General features: G+C 35.8%; 1 protein-coding gene across 1 annotated transcript; it reads left to right on the top strand.

The window, feature by feature from the left end:
- The first annotated feature begins 804 nt into the window (after positions 1-804).
- Positions 805-1,746, top strand: LOC113176601 (olfactory receptor 2B11-like). Its single transcript, XM_026381092.2, has one exon. The coding sequence runs from the start codon at positions 805-807 to the stop codon at positions 1,744-1,746; it is 942 nt and encodes a 313-aa protein (XP_026236877.1).
- The last annotated feature ends 14,894 nt before the right edge of the window (positions 1,747-16,640 follow it).

The following is a 16,640-nucleotide window of genomic DNA, read 5'->3' as shown; positions in this document are numbered from 1 at the left end:
TAAAAATAGTTAAACCAGTCATGGTGGTATGGAGCTGTAGTCCTGGATACTTGGGAGGCTGAAGTGGGAACATCACTTGAGCACACAATTTCAAGACCAGCCTGGGCAACATAGACTCCATTTCAACAGCAATAATATCACAACAAAAGCATCTGTACTTTCTGCTCAATTACATATACCTAACAGCTTGTTAAATACTACAGTCTTCTTATTCTCAATGTAGATGATTAATTATTTCACTGACAATTGGGCTGGACTATTAATGACTTTAATAGCATCAGGTTTCTCTCTCCCTTCTATTGCTGACTCAACCCTTCAGCTCTTAATATTTCAGTAATGCCTTTTACCAATGCTTTTGAAAATGAACCATTTGGCACCTTGGCTTCTTGCATCTAACAACTATTGAAGATAAAATTCAAAAAAACTTTCATTTTTAACAACCTCCTCAGCTGATTTTTATGCAAGACAGTTTGAAAGCCATAATTTTAGAGTTTCCAAAACAGTCACTTCTATTTTTCATTTACTCCTCATTAGAACTCTAGGAGATAATTACTGTTAGCCTTAAAATACAGAGGAGGAAATTCACTCACAGAATGGTTGGCTTGCTTGTTGACATATTGTTAATTTATGGTATCATAAAGATAAATGATATTCACCTGGTGCTTGACCATTTATATTATTTCTCCCATAACTTGTGGTACTTTGTCTTCTATGATCAAGTAGTCAATGCATAATTGTTTTATCATTCTTTTTAATTGCACCTACTTTGTTACTATCCTCCTATATGTGAAAAAGTTGAAGATAATGATACTAATTAATGAAAGCCACCCTGATGAATTCATTCTACTAGGCTTTGCAAACCATCCTTGGCTACAGCTTCCTTTATTTGTAATTCTTCTGATAACATACCCCATGGCTATGATGGGAAACATCATCATCATAGTGGTATCCAAGTTAGACCCCCATCTCCACAGCCCCATGTATTTCTTCCTCACTAACCTCTCTTTTTTAGACATGTGTTACACAACAAGCTTTGTCCCTCAGATGCTGTTTAATTTGGGTAGCTCTAAGAAAACAATCAGCTATATTGGGTGTATAGTTCAGCTTTATTTCTTTAGCATAATGGGGGGCACAGAATGTCTGCTCTTGGCCATTATGTCTTTTGATCGCTACGTGGCCATCTGCAGACCTCTGCACTACACCCTCATCATGAATCAGCGCATATGCATCTTACTAGTATCCATTGTGTGGATGGGTGGAATGGCCTATGCTTTCTTAGAAGCCACTCTTACACTGCAGTTGCCACTGTGTGGCATTAATAAACTGGATCACTTATTATGTGAAATTCCAGTTCTGATAAAGACGGCCTGTGGTGAAAAGGAAGCTAATGAGCTCATACTCTCTGTGGTATGCATTTTTATGTTAGCTGTTCCTCTGTGTTTAATTCTTGCTTCCTATGCTAGCATTGGGCGTTCTGTATTTAAGATCAAGTCTTCTGAAGGAAGGAAAAAGGCCTTTGGGACATGTTCTTCTCATCTCATTGTGGTTTTCTTGTTTTATGGCCCAGCCATTAGCATGTACCTTCAGCCCCCCTCTTCCATCTCAAGAGATCAGCCAAAGTTCATGGCTCTCTTCTATGGAATGGTGACTCCTACACTCAACCCCTTTATCTACACCTTGAGGAATAAGGATGTGAAGGGGGCATTGTGCAAGCTGGTAAGAAGTGTTTTTAGTTCTAAGTCATAGTTCATAGATATAAATAAGATTATTTAACAATTAAGCAAGTTTATGTGAATTGCTCTAACAACTCATTCTTGTCTCACTAATCTCATTGTGTTCATCTTGGAATACATGTCATACTTATTACATTTCTAATAATATTAGGCAAGGACATGTTCATGTAACACTCACCAGTATGGATGCTCCATTTTTGGAAAAATTGTTAAAATAGGTCAATTTTGACTCCTGCATATTGAAATAATAACAGTTTTAAGTAGTTTAAAAATATTACCAGTATGATTCTGCAACATGTACACTCAGAAAAATTAGAAATTATTTCCCATATATGTATGATATATCAAAGTGCATAAATGCATCCTACTGTCATGTATAACTAATTAAAACAAATAAGAAAATTTAAAAATTATCAATATAAAATACACATTCACAAGTTCAATTTAATCATTTAAAAATATTGTGGTAAACATTCCTCAAAAGGCTTCTGTCAGTAACACCTGAGAACTTTTCTCATTTTCAGCAAGTTTTGTCTGAGTCTCGGCGGAAAGCCTATCTACACTGCATTCTATGTGAAGTACTTATGCTTTGAAAGAATCTTGAATCTTATGTTTGTCAATCTCAATTTATGAAAATGCTATTGCATCTTTTAAAATGCATTATATTAATAAGTGTAGAGTATTTTAAATCACAGAATTTATCATTAGTTTATTAAAATTAAAGTGAGTAGAATGAAGAGTTAAAGATTCTGGTATCAGTTTTTTAATGTTCCTTCAAATATAATGAGTCTTTTGAATGAGTAAGAGAATAGGAAGTTATAATAAAGACCTCATGCTAGAAACATTTGTGTGCATAAATTGAAAGAGCCAGAAATGTCTTTTAAAATTATGCAAGAAACAGTTTAAGAAAAATCACTTGTTTTTTCCTGAAATTGAAAGCAACTGATTATTTAATGCACAATATGAATTTTTTTGGTTGAAAATTTGAATGCTTATGATGTTCAAACTTTATCATTAAAAGTTGAAAGTACTAAAACAGTTCTATGACTCCAATCCTGCTGTTTTTGAAATGTGTCTCTTCTAAAGTTTATGCATCGAAATGTACCATCAGCATAATTGTATTATGACAAGGATCTAATAAGGGGTGACAATCATGCGGTATCCTTTGTAAGTAGGATCAAGGCCCTTACAAAGAAGGATGATACAAAATTGGGCCCTATTGCCCTTGTGCTTACCATCATGTGTAGATACAGTTCTATTCTCTTTCAATGGAGGCACCAATAAGGAACCCTATTGGAAGCTGGGATTGGGTCCTTACCAAACATTAAAATTTCTGATGCTTTTGACTTGGGTTCCATGTATCTAGAACCATGAAAAAAATTGCAATTGTTTATAGATTATGAAGAGAGAGTCAGCAGAAGGGGAGAAAATATTTGCCATATAAGGCTTTAATATACATGATATAAATAGAATTCCCAACACTTAAAACTCCAAAATATGACCCAATCAATAAATGGGCAAAAAACTAAACAGATAATTCTCAGAAACAAAACTTCTTAATAACTAAAATTGAATATTTTAGACATTCATTTAGATTAAAAAATTCTCAAAGTATAAACACCTTAACAACAATTTTCTCTATCCTGAAGATAAGCTCGGAGTTGCATAACATTAGTAACTTAAAAGCAAGAATGTATCATGTTCTTAGAGAGATGGGTAAATAAATATATTGTGATTCTGGATCAATAAATATCTTTATGACTAATAGAAATCCTATGCCTTTCTAATCCCAGTGGCCCAGGGGTTTTTGAGGTCATGTCTTGATGTATACTGAGTCTTAACTATTTTACATAGAAAATTAGAGGTTGATCTAAATAACTAACAATGTTTCACATTAATAGAAATTAAATCTATTGTATTAAATGATCACCTACTATATTGCTCTTTACTCTTGTTTTTCAAGCATTGCATGTACTTTCTCTAAAACCAATAATTTCTGTATCAACCACATTATGTACAATCATACTTTCATGTCCTAACCTTTCCTGTATTTTCTTCTTTGTTTATTTTTGTGTTCAATACTGTTTGTTCCTGTTTTCTGCTTTCAAATTCTTCCTTAAAGTGAATAATAGCATAAAAGGTAATAAATGCTAAAATGCAACTTCAAGAATATGCACCTGGAGAAGAAGAGTAAGACTAATTAAATATTCCTGAAGAATGAAGAATTAGAGATTTTTTTTAGCATGACAGCCAAAATTAGTAGGAGAAAATAGAATTATAACAGAGGATGAAGGACAATCATAATTTAGGAGATGAATAAAACAATTATAAATAAGCTTCCATGAATTATCAAATGTGTTAGATACTTTATTTTAATTTTTTTTAAATTGTACTTTTTAGATACACATGTCAGTAGAGTGTATCTGGACAAATTATACATACATGGAATATAACTTACCATTCTGGTGGTTGTACATGTAGTGATATTACAGGGGTCGTATATTCATAGGTAAACATAGGGAAGTTATGTCTAACTCATTCTACTGTCTTTTCCATTACTGTTCCCCACACTTATCTTCATCCCCCTTTGTCTAATCCAATGAACTTTTATTCTTTCCTCCCCTTACCCCACATTGTGTATTAGCAAACACACATCAGAGAGAATATTCAGCCTTTGGGTTTTGGAGACTGGCTTATTTCACAAAGAATAATAGTCTCTAGTTCCACCCATTTACTGTCAAATGCTATAATTTCAGTCTTCTTTACAGCTGAGTAATATTCCATTGTGCATATATACTATATTTTCTTCATTCATTCATTCATCTGTTGAAGGGCACCTAGGTTGGTTCCATAGCTTAGCTACTGTGAATTCAGCTGCTATAAATATTGATGTGGCCATGTCACAATAGTATGTTGATTTTAAGTCCTTTGGGTTTATACCAAGGAGTAGGATAAATAGTCAAATGGTGGTTCCATTCCATGTTTTCTGAGGAATCTCCATACTGCTTTGCAGAGTGGTTGCACCAATTTTCAGTCCCACCAGCAATGTATGTCATAGGTATCTTCATGGGAGTTGCCTTGAATTTGAATACTTTTGGTAGTATGGCCATTTTGACAATATTAATTGCCTATCCAAGACCATGGAAGGTGTTTCTATCTTTCAAGACCTTCAATTTCTTTCTTTAGTATTCTGTAGTTTTCACTGTAAAGATATTTCACCAATTTGGTTAGATTTGTTCTTAAGTATTCTTTTTTAAGTTTATTGTGAATGGGATAGTTTTTCTAATTTCTTTTTCAGCAGATTCATTATTGAGGTAAGAGGAAATGACCATTTGGTATTTAATAGATACTAAGTTTCTGTTTGGGAATATCAAATGATTTCTGGAGATGGATGGTAGCAATAGCTGAACAATGAGAATGTACTTAATGCTGTTGAATTATATATATATATATATATATATATATATATATGTTATAAGATGGTAAATATTGTGTTATGTATATTTTTCCATAATTTAAAAATACATTTACTTTTAAATTGAGTTTTTAAACACCTCCAATATAAAACAAGAAAACCTTTCAAATTCAAATTCTAACTTAATTTAACAAGTTCAAAATCAATGAGCCACAAGGTCATTACCAAATGTGAACAATACCTATGTTGATGGATCTTGAATGATTAAGATTACAAGTAGAAAGTGTCTAACACCAAAACAATAATATTTATGCCCTAAATAATGGATCATCTACATTCATCAAACAAACAAACCCTTTTCAATTTCAAGAATCAAGTAGCCCTCAACACAATATACTGAGTGACTTTAACGCACTTCTCTTACCACTGGATAGATCCCACTCCCCCCACCACCAAAAATAAAAAAAAAATAAAGAAGCTATCAAACTAAAAATACAATCAATAATTTAGACTTTACAGACATATATAAAATATTTCATCCATCAAAGACTGAATACACTTTCTTTTCAACAGCATACATATCCTTCTCTAAAATAGAACATATCTTAACAAAGCAACTCTTAACAAATACAAAAAAGTAGAGATAATATCTTGTATTTTTTCAAATCATAATGGAATGAAATTAGAAATCAATGATAAAAAATAGAAGCTACTCTAACACTTGGAGACTAAATAATATCCTATTGAATGACCAATGGATAGCAGAAGAAATCCAGGATAAAATAACAAAATACTTAGAAGTAAATGAGAATAGAGATACAACATCTCAAAATCTCTGGTACACCATGAAGCCAGTTCATTACATTAAGCTCATTCATTAAAAAAATACAAAGTAACCAAATAAATAACTTAACATTATATCTCAAAGCCCTAGAGAAAGAACAACACCAAAAGAAGCAGAAGACAGGGAATAATTAAAATCAGAGCTGAAATCAATAAAATTGAAACAAACTATTCAAACATTTTATACAAAATGTTTGTTCTTTGAAAAATAAGATTGAAAAACCTTTAACCAAGCTAATGTAGAATAGGAGAGAAAAAAATTCAAATTACTAAAATTCATGTTGAAAAAGGAACTCTCAGGACAGACACTACTGAACTGCAGGCAATAGTAAGAAACTATTTTGAATTGTATATTCTAATATATAGAAAATCTTGAAGACATTGACAAATTTCTAGAAACACATAACTGCCCAAAATTGAATCAGGATGACATAGAAAATTTAAACAGATCAATTTCAAGCAATGAAATTGAATACACCATCAAAATCCCATGAATTAGGAAAAGCCCAGGACCAGATGAATTATCACCTGAGTTTTATAAGACCTTCAAACAAGTACTTACACCAAATACCACTCAAATTATTCCATGAAATACAAAAGAGGGAACCCTTCCAAATTCATTCTATTAATCTAGTATCACTTTGATACCAACCAGACAAATACACATCAAGAAAAGAAAACTTTGGACCAATATCCCTGATGAACATAAATGCAAAAATTTTTTAATAAAATACTGGCAAATCACAACACTTTAAAAAGATGGTGCACCATGAACAAGTGGGGTTCATCCCAGGGATGCAAGATTGATTCAATAAATGGAAATCAATAAAAATTCATTACATCAATAGACAAAGGCAAGAATCACATGATTATCTCAATAGATTCACAAAGAGCATTTGAAAAAATACAGCATTTTTTTTACATTCAAAACAGTAGAAAAACCAGGGATAGTAGGAATATACCTCAAAATTGTGAAAGCTATATATGTTAAACCCAAGGCCAACAATTCAAACTATCCCTATTTGCCAACAAAATGATTTTATACTTTGAAGGTCCAAAAAAGTTCACCAGAAAACTTCAAGAACTTATAGAAGAATTCAGCAAAGTAGCAGAATATAAAATCAACACCCATAAATCAAATGCATTCCTATAATTCAGCTATGAATCCACTGAAAGAGAAATTAGGAAAACTACCCCATTCACAATAGCCTCAAAAAAATAAAATAATATACCTGGGAATCAATATAACAAAAGAGGTGAAAGACCTCTATAAAAAAAAAAAGTACAGAACACTAAAGAAAGAAATAGAAGAAGACCTTAGAAGATGGAAATATCTCTCATGTTCTTGGATAGACAGAATTAATTGTCAAAATGGACATACTACCCAAAGTGCTATAAAGATTTAATCCAATTCCTATTAAAATCACAATTGACATTCTCCATAGAAATAGGAACATAAGTCATGAAATTTATTTGGAAAAATAAGAGGCCCAGGATAGCCAAAGCAATCCTTACCAAGAAAAGTCTCACAGGAAATAATACTTTATCTTAAATTATACTAAAGGTCTATAGTAACAAAAATGATATGGTATTGACACCAAAACAGACATGAAGACCAATGGTATAGATTAGAAGACACAGACAAACTCACATGAATACAGTTGTCTCATACTAGACATACATTGGAGAAGAGATAGCCTTTACAACAGGTGCTGAAAAAATTGGAAATCCATATATAGCAAAATGAAATTAAATGCCTATCTCTCAGTCTGCATAAAACCCAACTCCAAGTGTATCCAGGACCTAAGCATTAAACTAGAGACCCTTTGCTTACTAGAAGGAAAAGTAGGCTCAACTCTCCACGTCAGCTTAGGAACTTACTTCCTTAGCAAAACTCTTTAAAAGTAAGAAATAAAATGAAGAATCAATAAATGGGATGGTATCAAATTTAAAAATATTTAAGCAAAGGAAACAATCAAGAACACGAAGAGAGAACATATAGAATGGGAGAAAGTCTTTATCACCTGAACCTCTGATTGATCATTAATCTCCAGGATATACAAATAACTCTAAAAACTTAACACAGACAAAACCCAAATAACCTAATCAATAAATGGCCAAAGAAATTCAACAGGCACTTCAATGAAGAAGAAATATGGATCATCAACAAATATAGGAAAAAATATCCAGCATCCCTAGCAATTAGAGAACTACAAATTAAAGCTACACTGATACTTCATTTCACTCCAGTCAGAATGGCAATTATCAAAAATATAAGGAACAATAAATGATGGTGATGATGTGGTAGACAAGGTACACTCATACATTGCTGGTGGAACTGCAAATTGGTGCAACCACTCTGGAAAACTGTGTGGAGATTCCTCAGAAAACCTGGAATGAGCCACCATTTGATCCAGTTATCTCACTTCTTAGTATATACGCCAAGGACTTAAAATCAATATACTATCGTGACATGGCCACATCAATATTTATAGCCACTGAATTCACAATAGCTAAGCTATGGAACCAACCTAAGTGCCCTTCAACAGGTGAATGAATGAATGAATGAATGAAGAAAATATAGTGGAATATTACTCAGCTGTAAAGAAGACTGAAATTATAGCATTTGCCAGTAAATGGATGAAACTAGAGATCATCATTCTTTGTGAAACAAGCCAACCCCAAAAACCTAAAGGCTGAATGTTCTCTCTGACAATGTGGTTGCTGACATACAATGTGGGGTAGTGGGATGGAGGAATAGAAGTTTATTGGATTAGACAAAGAGGAATGAAGGTAAGAGTTGTGGATGGAAAAAATAGTAGATGAGTCAGACATAACTTTCCTATGTTCACTTATGAATACATGACCCCTGTAATACCACATCATGTAAACCACCGAAATTGGAAGTTATACATCATATATCTGTTTTTTTAATATTTTTAATTATTTATTCATTTGGTGGACACAACATCTTTGTTTGTATGTGGTGCTGAGGATCCAACCCGGGCTGCACGCATGCCAGGTGAGCACGCTACCACTTGAGCCATATCCCCAGCCCCCAATTTTATGTCAAAAATTTTTATGTTTTATGTTTTATGTCAAAATGCAACCTACTATCATGTATATCTAAAAATAACAAAAAAGTTAAAAACAAAACAAAAAGAAACAAAAAACTAATAAGAAATGTGTGTAGTCATCCTAAGGCATTTTCTAACTTTGGAGCATTCTCAATGAGAGCACTAACACACTAAATCTTGGAAGAAAACCATAGTAAATCCCCAAAATGAATAAATCATGAGGTTCAAGGATACCAAGCAGGCCCTAAGCTGAAGACACAAGATGCTTCCTTTCTTATTGGAGCACACATGCATTTCATGAAATAGATTTTTTTAAAAGGCAAAAAGTTTATCTTTTGACTGGAATCTTTCTTTTTTTAATTTTATTTTTACTTTAGGTGGACACAGTATCTTTATTTTTTTTCTGTGTGGTGCTGAGGATTGAACCCAGTGCCTCACACATACCAGGCAAGCACTCTTCCACTAAGCCACAACCTGAGTCCCTGGAATATTTCTTTTAAGAAAACAAAAACTGAGAAAAATATATTACCTTGTAACATTGTCATAGAGGATGCCTTTGAAATGAGCCGATTCAGTAATTTATGTAGAAGAATCACTGCTAAAGTTTGCCAAACCTCCTTCCTGTACTGCTGACACGGAGACTGGGTTGGAGCAGATCAGAGATCAAGTCACTTTTGAGGCATTGGGCACCAGCTTTCTGGAATCAAGTGCCCCAGATGTGGGACACAGCAACACAATCCCCATTAATCAGCAGAAACATTCCTGTTTCCCAGCACCCTAGTGGTGCTGTACAACACAGAAGTCCCATAGACTGGGGCATTGCAGACCTCACTGCTGAGTATATATAATGCCAGTCAACAGAAACCAAGTCTAGGTCGTAAGGCAGAAGCCTGGAAAATGTGCAGCAGCCAGCAGACGCCCAATCAAACTCCTACCCCAAGCAGAAGTTTCTTATAGCTACTTGCTCCTGCTCAGCACTCATAGTTATCAGCCCACTGACAGTGAGTATGGTAGCTGACAGAAGCCTTGGGAACCACAGCAATTAGGGTAGAGGTACCCACCCATCCCCCACTGGCACATTGCTCCTCATAGCTGCTTGCTCTCACCAAGTGCATGAACAGAAACTGACAGCATGGTCCAGGAATAGGTATAAGTTCTGTGATTTGTAGCAGTCAGAGGCCCCAGTGCCTAGCAGACTACAGATAGCATGCATAGATGGGCCTCACATCTGCTGACCTCTTCCAAGTATCCATCCCACTAATAGCAAGTTCCAGTGGTGAGTGAGGGTCCTGTGATTTGCAGCAGCCAATAGAAGCTTTGTGCCCAACCCCTCTTGCCCCAAAGAAGCAGTCCAAGACAGCAGCTGCCACCCAAGTGTATGTAGCCATGGACCATGAACAGTCGACAGTGAGTGAGCCTGGGTGGCTGGCAGAAACTGTGGAACCACAGCAACCAATACAGAGGTTCCCAAGACCCAGCAGGGCTATGAACCACACAGAGATCCCACACGCATGGGCCCCATGACCACTGGCAGCTACCAAATGCATTCAAATGCATGACTATGGATGGCATTCTCTGGCAGCAAGAAGAAACCAGCACAACCTCCACACCTCAGTAGCCAGTGAAAGTCCCCCATACCTCAGCAGCACAGTGCATCCTACTGAGGGTTTCTATAGTTCACTGCACAATGTACTTAGACACAGGCCCACTAACCTGTGTGCCCCAGCAGGAGCATCATCCCTGCCACCCAACAATATTATAGCTGAATTACTGTACCACTGCCTTAGGCTGCTGCTCCACAAACCATGAAATCAAAACAGGGGAGCTAACACCTTATTTGACAGCTCTGGGCAATGAAGCCTTTCTATGGGTCTACATTCCTAACTGGGGAGAGACCTGACTACAAGGATAAATGAGTGTTGTCTTTCTTGACCCATCAGAATGCTATTTAATGCCCAGATATACCAAAGAATGAAGGGAACTTCTTAGATTTATCAGATATGTGCTGGTGAGACCGCTACCTTCATACTCAGAGAAATTTAGAGATTAAGCTGAGAAGATGTGGGCATTTACTAATCTCCCCAAACCTGAAAAAGTCCAAATTGGGAAGATCCAATAATAGTCTCCATCTCAATAGCTCAGCATGGAATAATATAAATCTTTTATGTCAGTTCTGATCTCACAGATAGTTTTCATATTGATTGATAGATTTTTCTTTATTATTTCATATTGACTTCCTCAATTCAATTTGGTATATTTCCTTAATGTTTTAAAGCATTGATTGGAATTATTTTTTCCATCTTTTCTTCTCGATCATGTTTATATTACTTCCTCTTTTTCCCTCTTGCATTATCTGTTTCTGTCTCTATCCCCTGATCTTTCATCTTTTTTTTCTTATTCTCTTCAGGCATGATATAATTTAATAGTAATTTAATTTTCTTTAATACTTAATTTCTCACCTATTCAAGAACATTACCCCTATTTTCCACTTGCTAGTAGACTTGTGGAGAATATTTTCAATAAAAAGATTTTTTTTTAGTATGTGGCTTTGTTTTTAAATGTTTGCAGTTACAGGGGATTAGTATCTCATCTCAAAGTGGTACAAGAGACTGAAAATAGCAGCAGGCTCATGTTGATTTGGAGCACTGACACTTAGCTATATGACCAGACTGGTGCATTTAGTAAAGAGAAAGCAGCTTGAAAAAGTCTCTTGTAAAACAGTAGAAAAGAATTTTCCCAGCAAATGAGCAAAAATCAACATAGAAATACAGGTAATATGAGAAAGTAAGGGACTAAGATGCCCCTACAATTTTGTTCACAGCGCTTCAACTACAGACCACATAGACACTGTACTGGAGGAAATACCAGATAAAGAATCTCAAAGTTGAACTGAAATGAAACCTAAAGAATGAACTAAGGAGACACTAGGAGTGGATTAGGCAGAAAATGTAGGATATAAAGAGCATTTCAATAAAAGAGATAGAGAAAAACAAAAAATAAAAGAGCTAGATTCTGTAAAATAACAAAACCAAAATCCTGTAAATGAAAAACTCAATAAATAAAATACTAGATCATGATCAGAATATTCAAGAAATCTGGAATGATACTAATAGACCAAACCCAAGAATTACTGGGATTGAAAAGGAATCCAAGATACAAGCTAAGGTGATAGATAAATTTTTTCAGTGAAATATCAGGAAATTTCCCAAATCATGGGAATAGACATCTAGATACAGTATGTTTCAGAACCCCAAATAAACAAAATCAAAAGGATGTTTGTCCATTAACATTGTATTTTAAAAATTCCTAGAATCTAGGAGAATTGGATGTTACATCATAACAGTTACCTAATGTTACATCATAACAGTACCTAGAACTGCCTTCATACAATTTCCTTAGAGGAAAGTATCTAGCTATGAGTGTCTATATTAAAAACAGAAAGCCAGGTGTGTTGGCATATGCCTGTAATACCAGCATCTTGGGAAGCTAAGACAGGAGGATCCCAGTTCAAAGCAAGTCTCAGCAAAAGCTAGGCTCTAAGCAACTCAGTGAGACCCTGTCTCTAAGTAAAATACAAAATAGGACTAGGGATGTGACTCAGTGGTTGAGTGCCCCTGAGTTCAATCCCAGGTATTACCTGTTCCCTCCCCTGCATCCCCCCTCCAAAAAAAAACATGAAAAGATCTACATCTCAAGGCCATAGAAAAGCAGAAAAAAAGAAAACATTTCCTATAAAACTGAATGGGACAAGAATGTCAACTCTCATCACTCCTTTCAATATCTACTTGAAATTTTAACTAGAGCAATTAGACAAGAGAAAAAATTAAGGGATACAAATTGAAAAATAAGTCAATTTATCTGTTTGCACCATAGGATCTTTTACTTAGAAGACCTCCCCAAAACTCTACCAAAGTCTTTTAGAGCTTATAAATGAATTCAACCAAGTAGCAGGATTAAAAAGTCAATAGACAAAAATCACAATGGAGTATTTATCACTCAGTCATAATGACTTTATGACATTTGTCAGCAAATGTATGGATCTGGAGACTCTCATGCTAAGTGAAATAATCGAGTCCCAAAAGACCAAAGATCAAATGTTTTTCCTGATATGTGGAAGCTAATTCACAATAAGCATGGGGATGGGTGCCTCAGTCCGGCTGCAGCAAAATAACCAGGGGGTGGGGGGTGGGGGGTTGTGACGAGCAACTTGTGTAGATTGATACAGCAGGAGTAGGAGCCCTTTATTGTAGGACAACAGAGGTATTTATACATTCCACACAGCTTATCTTAATTAACATACACTAGATACAGCAGTCAACCAATAAGGAATCTCCACACTTAAGGGCTCGATGGCGTTACTTCACAAACCACTCCCTCTGGCATTTTGCCAGGCACCATCCAGACTTGTTTATGGACTCTAATATTTCTCTGGCAAAATGCCAGGCGCCATCCTGACTTGTTTACAGACTCTAACATTTCCCCCTTTTGCTTAATTTAAATAACGACCATAGTGGTTTTTACACAAACACCATAAATAATCTGCTACAAGCAGAAGGGGAGGATACAAAATGCTATAATACCAAGCCAATTGATGGCTCCATGCAAGAAGCCCTTGGAAAAATTATACCAGCAATGACACCATTAGCAAAGACATGGAGTTACAATTTGATGTAGATTACAGTTTGTTGTCTCAGTCCAGGTAAAGCAGTGTCTCAATACATTAACTCACAGTCCAGGTAAATCACAGTCCAGGTAAGTTCTGCAGGCAGCTAGCTTAAATGACAGTCCAGGTAAGTTCTGCAGGCAGCTAGCTTGATCCGAAGTCTCGTCCGTTTTTCAGCCCAAGTCTCATCTGGTTCTCAGCAACACTGGAAATTCTTCCTCTTTTGTCTTCACCGGCACTGAGACGAAGACAGGAACTCCCAATGGCTAAAGAAAATCCTGTAGCATTCCACTAAGAAAACAACCTTCTGAACAATTTAGTACATTATTTCAAGTTTTTTTTTTAAACATTTGAAATAAGCCTTAATAGTGTTCGTTACTCATTAGCTTCTAGGTGTGGGAGAACCATTGTAGTTACTGGCCTTGGAAATGATCAAACTTCAGGGACACGGGCCGTCTTCCACCTGCAGCGTCCCAGGCAGCCCCAGATGGCCCTGGGGAGTGTCCCAGACTCAAACTGCCACTGGGCACAGGGAGCAAAAGCTTATGAGACTGGGCCTCCAGGTCAGGTCTGGATTTGGGTTCTCAGTGGCGTCCGGCTCCCCGGGTGGTGGGCGGGGAAGAGCCTGCTGCAGCAGCTTGGAAAGTCCTTGCTTCGCCATGACCGCCATGACCGGCTCGCGCACATGGTACCACTGGACCAATTCACGCACCCTCCGGTAAGGAAAAGTATTTAGTAGTAGCCTTTTGCTGCAACTTTTTTCCTGATAATCCTTCCTTCTCTGAACTTTCTTCTTTCTGACTAGAGTTCCTGGGCTTCCATCAACACATGCCCTACCTGCTCTTGGTTCCACTGGGGTGCCTCCTTCCCTTAGTAATTTACTTCTCACCCCTTCCATATTTTCATCATAAAGACAATACAATACACTGAGACAAAACAAGACACAAACATACTGCATCAATCCTCTCCATTTTTCTCAAAATGACCATTTTTCCTCTCACCCTATCTAGGGACGAGCAGATTTGCTCCCATCCTATCTATGGATGGGCAGCTTTTTTTCGTCACTTGCCCCCGAGTGTCCCGGGGCTCCCCCCAACGGGCCACCATCTGCCACTGTCCGGCTGCCGCAAAATAACCCAAGGGGTGATGAGGAACTTGCGTAGATTGATACAGAAGGAGTGGGAGCCCTTTATTGTAGGACAACAGAGGTATTTATACATTCCACACAGCTTATCTTAATTAACATAAACTAGATACAGCAGTCAACCAATAAGGAATCTCCACACTTAAGGGCTCGATGGCGTTACTCCACAAACCACTCCCTCTGGCATTTTTTCAGGTGCCATCCAGACTTGTTTATGGACTCTAACATTTCTCTGGCAAAATGCCAGGTGCCATCCTGACTTGTTTACAGACTCTAACAGATGGGGTGAGGGGAAGAATAGAAATGCAGTAAATTAGACAATTGAGTATGGAGGGAAGGGAGAGACATAAGCAAAGGAAAGACAGTGGAATGAATTTGACATAATTTCTCATGTACATATATGAAAACAAAGTGAATTCTACCACCATGTACACCCATAAGAACAGGACTCTAACTAGAATAAGATATATACCATGCTTGTATAATTATATCAAAATGGATTCTACTCTCACATATAGCTAAAAAGAACCAATAAATTTAAAAAATAGCTTTTATATGCACCAATAATAAACCCAAAGGAAAAAGAAATCAGGGAAACAATTCTATTTACAATAGCCTTACAAAACCAAAACAGCAACAACAATAACAAACAAGCAAACAAAAAACAAACCTCCCAAGCCACTGAGGAATAAATCTAACTAAGAAGGTGAAAGACATTTTCCATAAGAATTATAGAATAAGGGGCTGGGGTTGTAGCTCAGTGGTAGAGCACTCTCCTAGCACATGCAAGGCACTGGGTTTTATCCTCAGCACCACATAAATGTAAAATAAAGATATTGTGTCCACCTAAAACTAATAAATAAATAAATATTTTAAAATAAATGAATAAATAAATAAAGGTATTGTGTTCAACTGCAATTTTAAAAAAGAAAATAATAAAAAATTGAAAATCTTAGACCCTAAAGGATAAAAATGTCTCCCATATTCTTGGTGAAGCAGAATTAATACTGTCAAAATTGTCTTATTACTCAAAGCAATCTATATATTCAATGCAATACCCATCAAATACTGATGATATTTTCCCATAACTAGAAACAAAGTTCTAAAATTCATACAGAAGAATAAAAGACCCAGATGGGACTGCATATTTGTACAACCAATCTGAAAAAGTATATGAAGAATTTCTCAAAGGACGATTAATAGAGCCACCATAAATTGATGGAATGGGAGAACATCATGCTGAGTGAAATAAACCAAACTCAGAGTCAAGGGTCCAATATTTTCTCTTATATGAGGGAGCGTAGACCAAAATAGGAGAAAGAAATAAAGTAGGAATCCCATGGAAATAGAAGGGATATCAGTGGAGCAGAGGAAAGGAATTAAAGAGGAGGAAAAATATTGAGAAGGACAGCAATTGTGGAATGTAACTAAGCAAATTATTCTATCTATGTATATGAATATACCACAGTGAATTTAATATATGTATATCTATAAGGCACTAATTCAAAAAACACCATAAATAAATAGAAGAAGACCAGTAGAATAAAGAAAGGGGAACAGGGAAAGAAAGAAGGTGAAGGAAAAGAGCTACTAGGGACTGAAGTGGAATAAATTATATCCTCTGCATGGATGATTATGTGAAAATAAACTCTACATAGTATATAAGTGTAATTTATTAAAGAGAAAAAGAAAAAAAATAGCTAAAACAGTTCTGAGCAATGTTAACAAGCCTGATGATATTGCAATACACAATATCAAGTTATAG

Source organism: Urocitellus parryii, chromosome 8 (assembly GCF_045843805.1).
Source record: "Urocitellus parryii isolate mUroPar1 chromosome 8, mUroPar1.hap1, whole genome shotgun sequence".
NCBI classification, from domain to species: domain Eukaryota; kingdom Metazoa; phylum Chordata; class Mammalia; order Rodentia; family Sciuridae; genus Urocitellus; species Urocitellus parryii.
The sequence above is the reverse complement of the archived record's forward strand: the minus strand, read 5'-3'. Positions and strand labels throughout refer to the sequence as shown.

What these genes read in the sequence shown, in the direction of transcription:
- LOC113176601 (XM_026381092.2), top strand. Translation starts at nt 805, where the DNA reads ATGATACTAATTAATGAAAGCCACCCTGATGAATTCATTCTACTAGGC.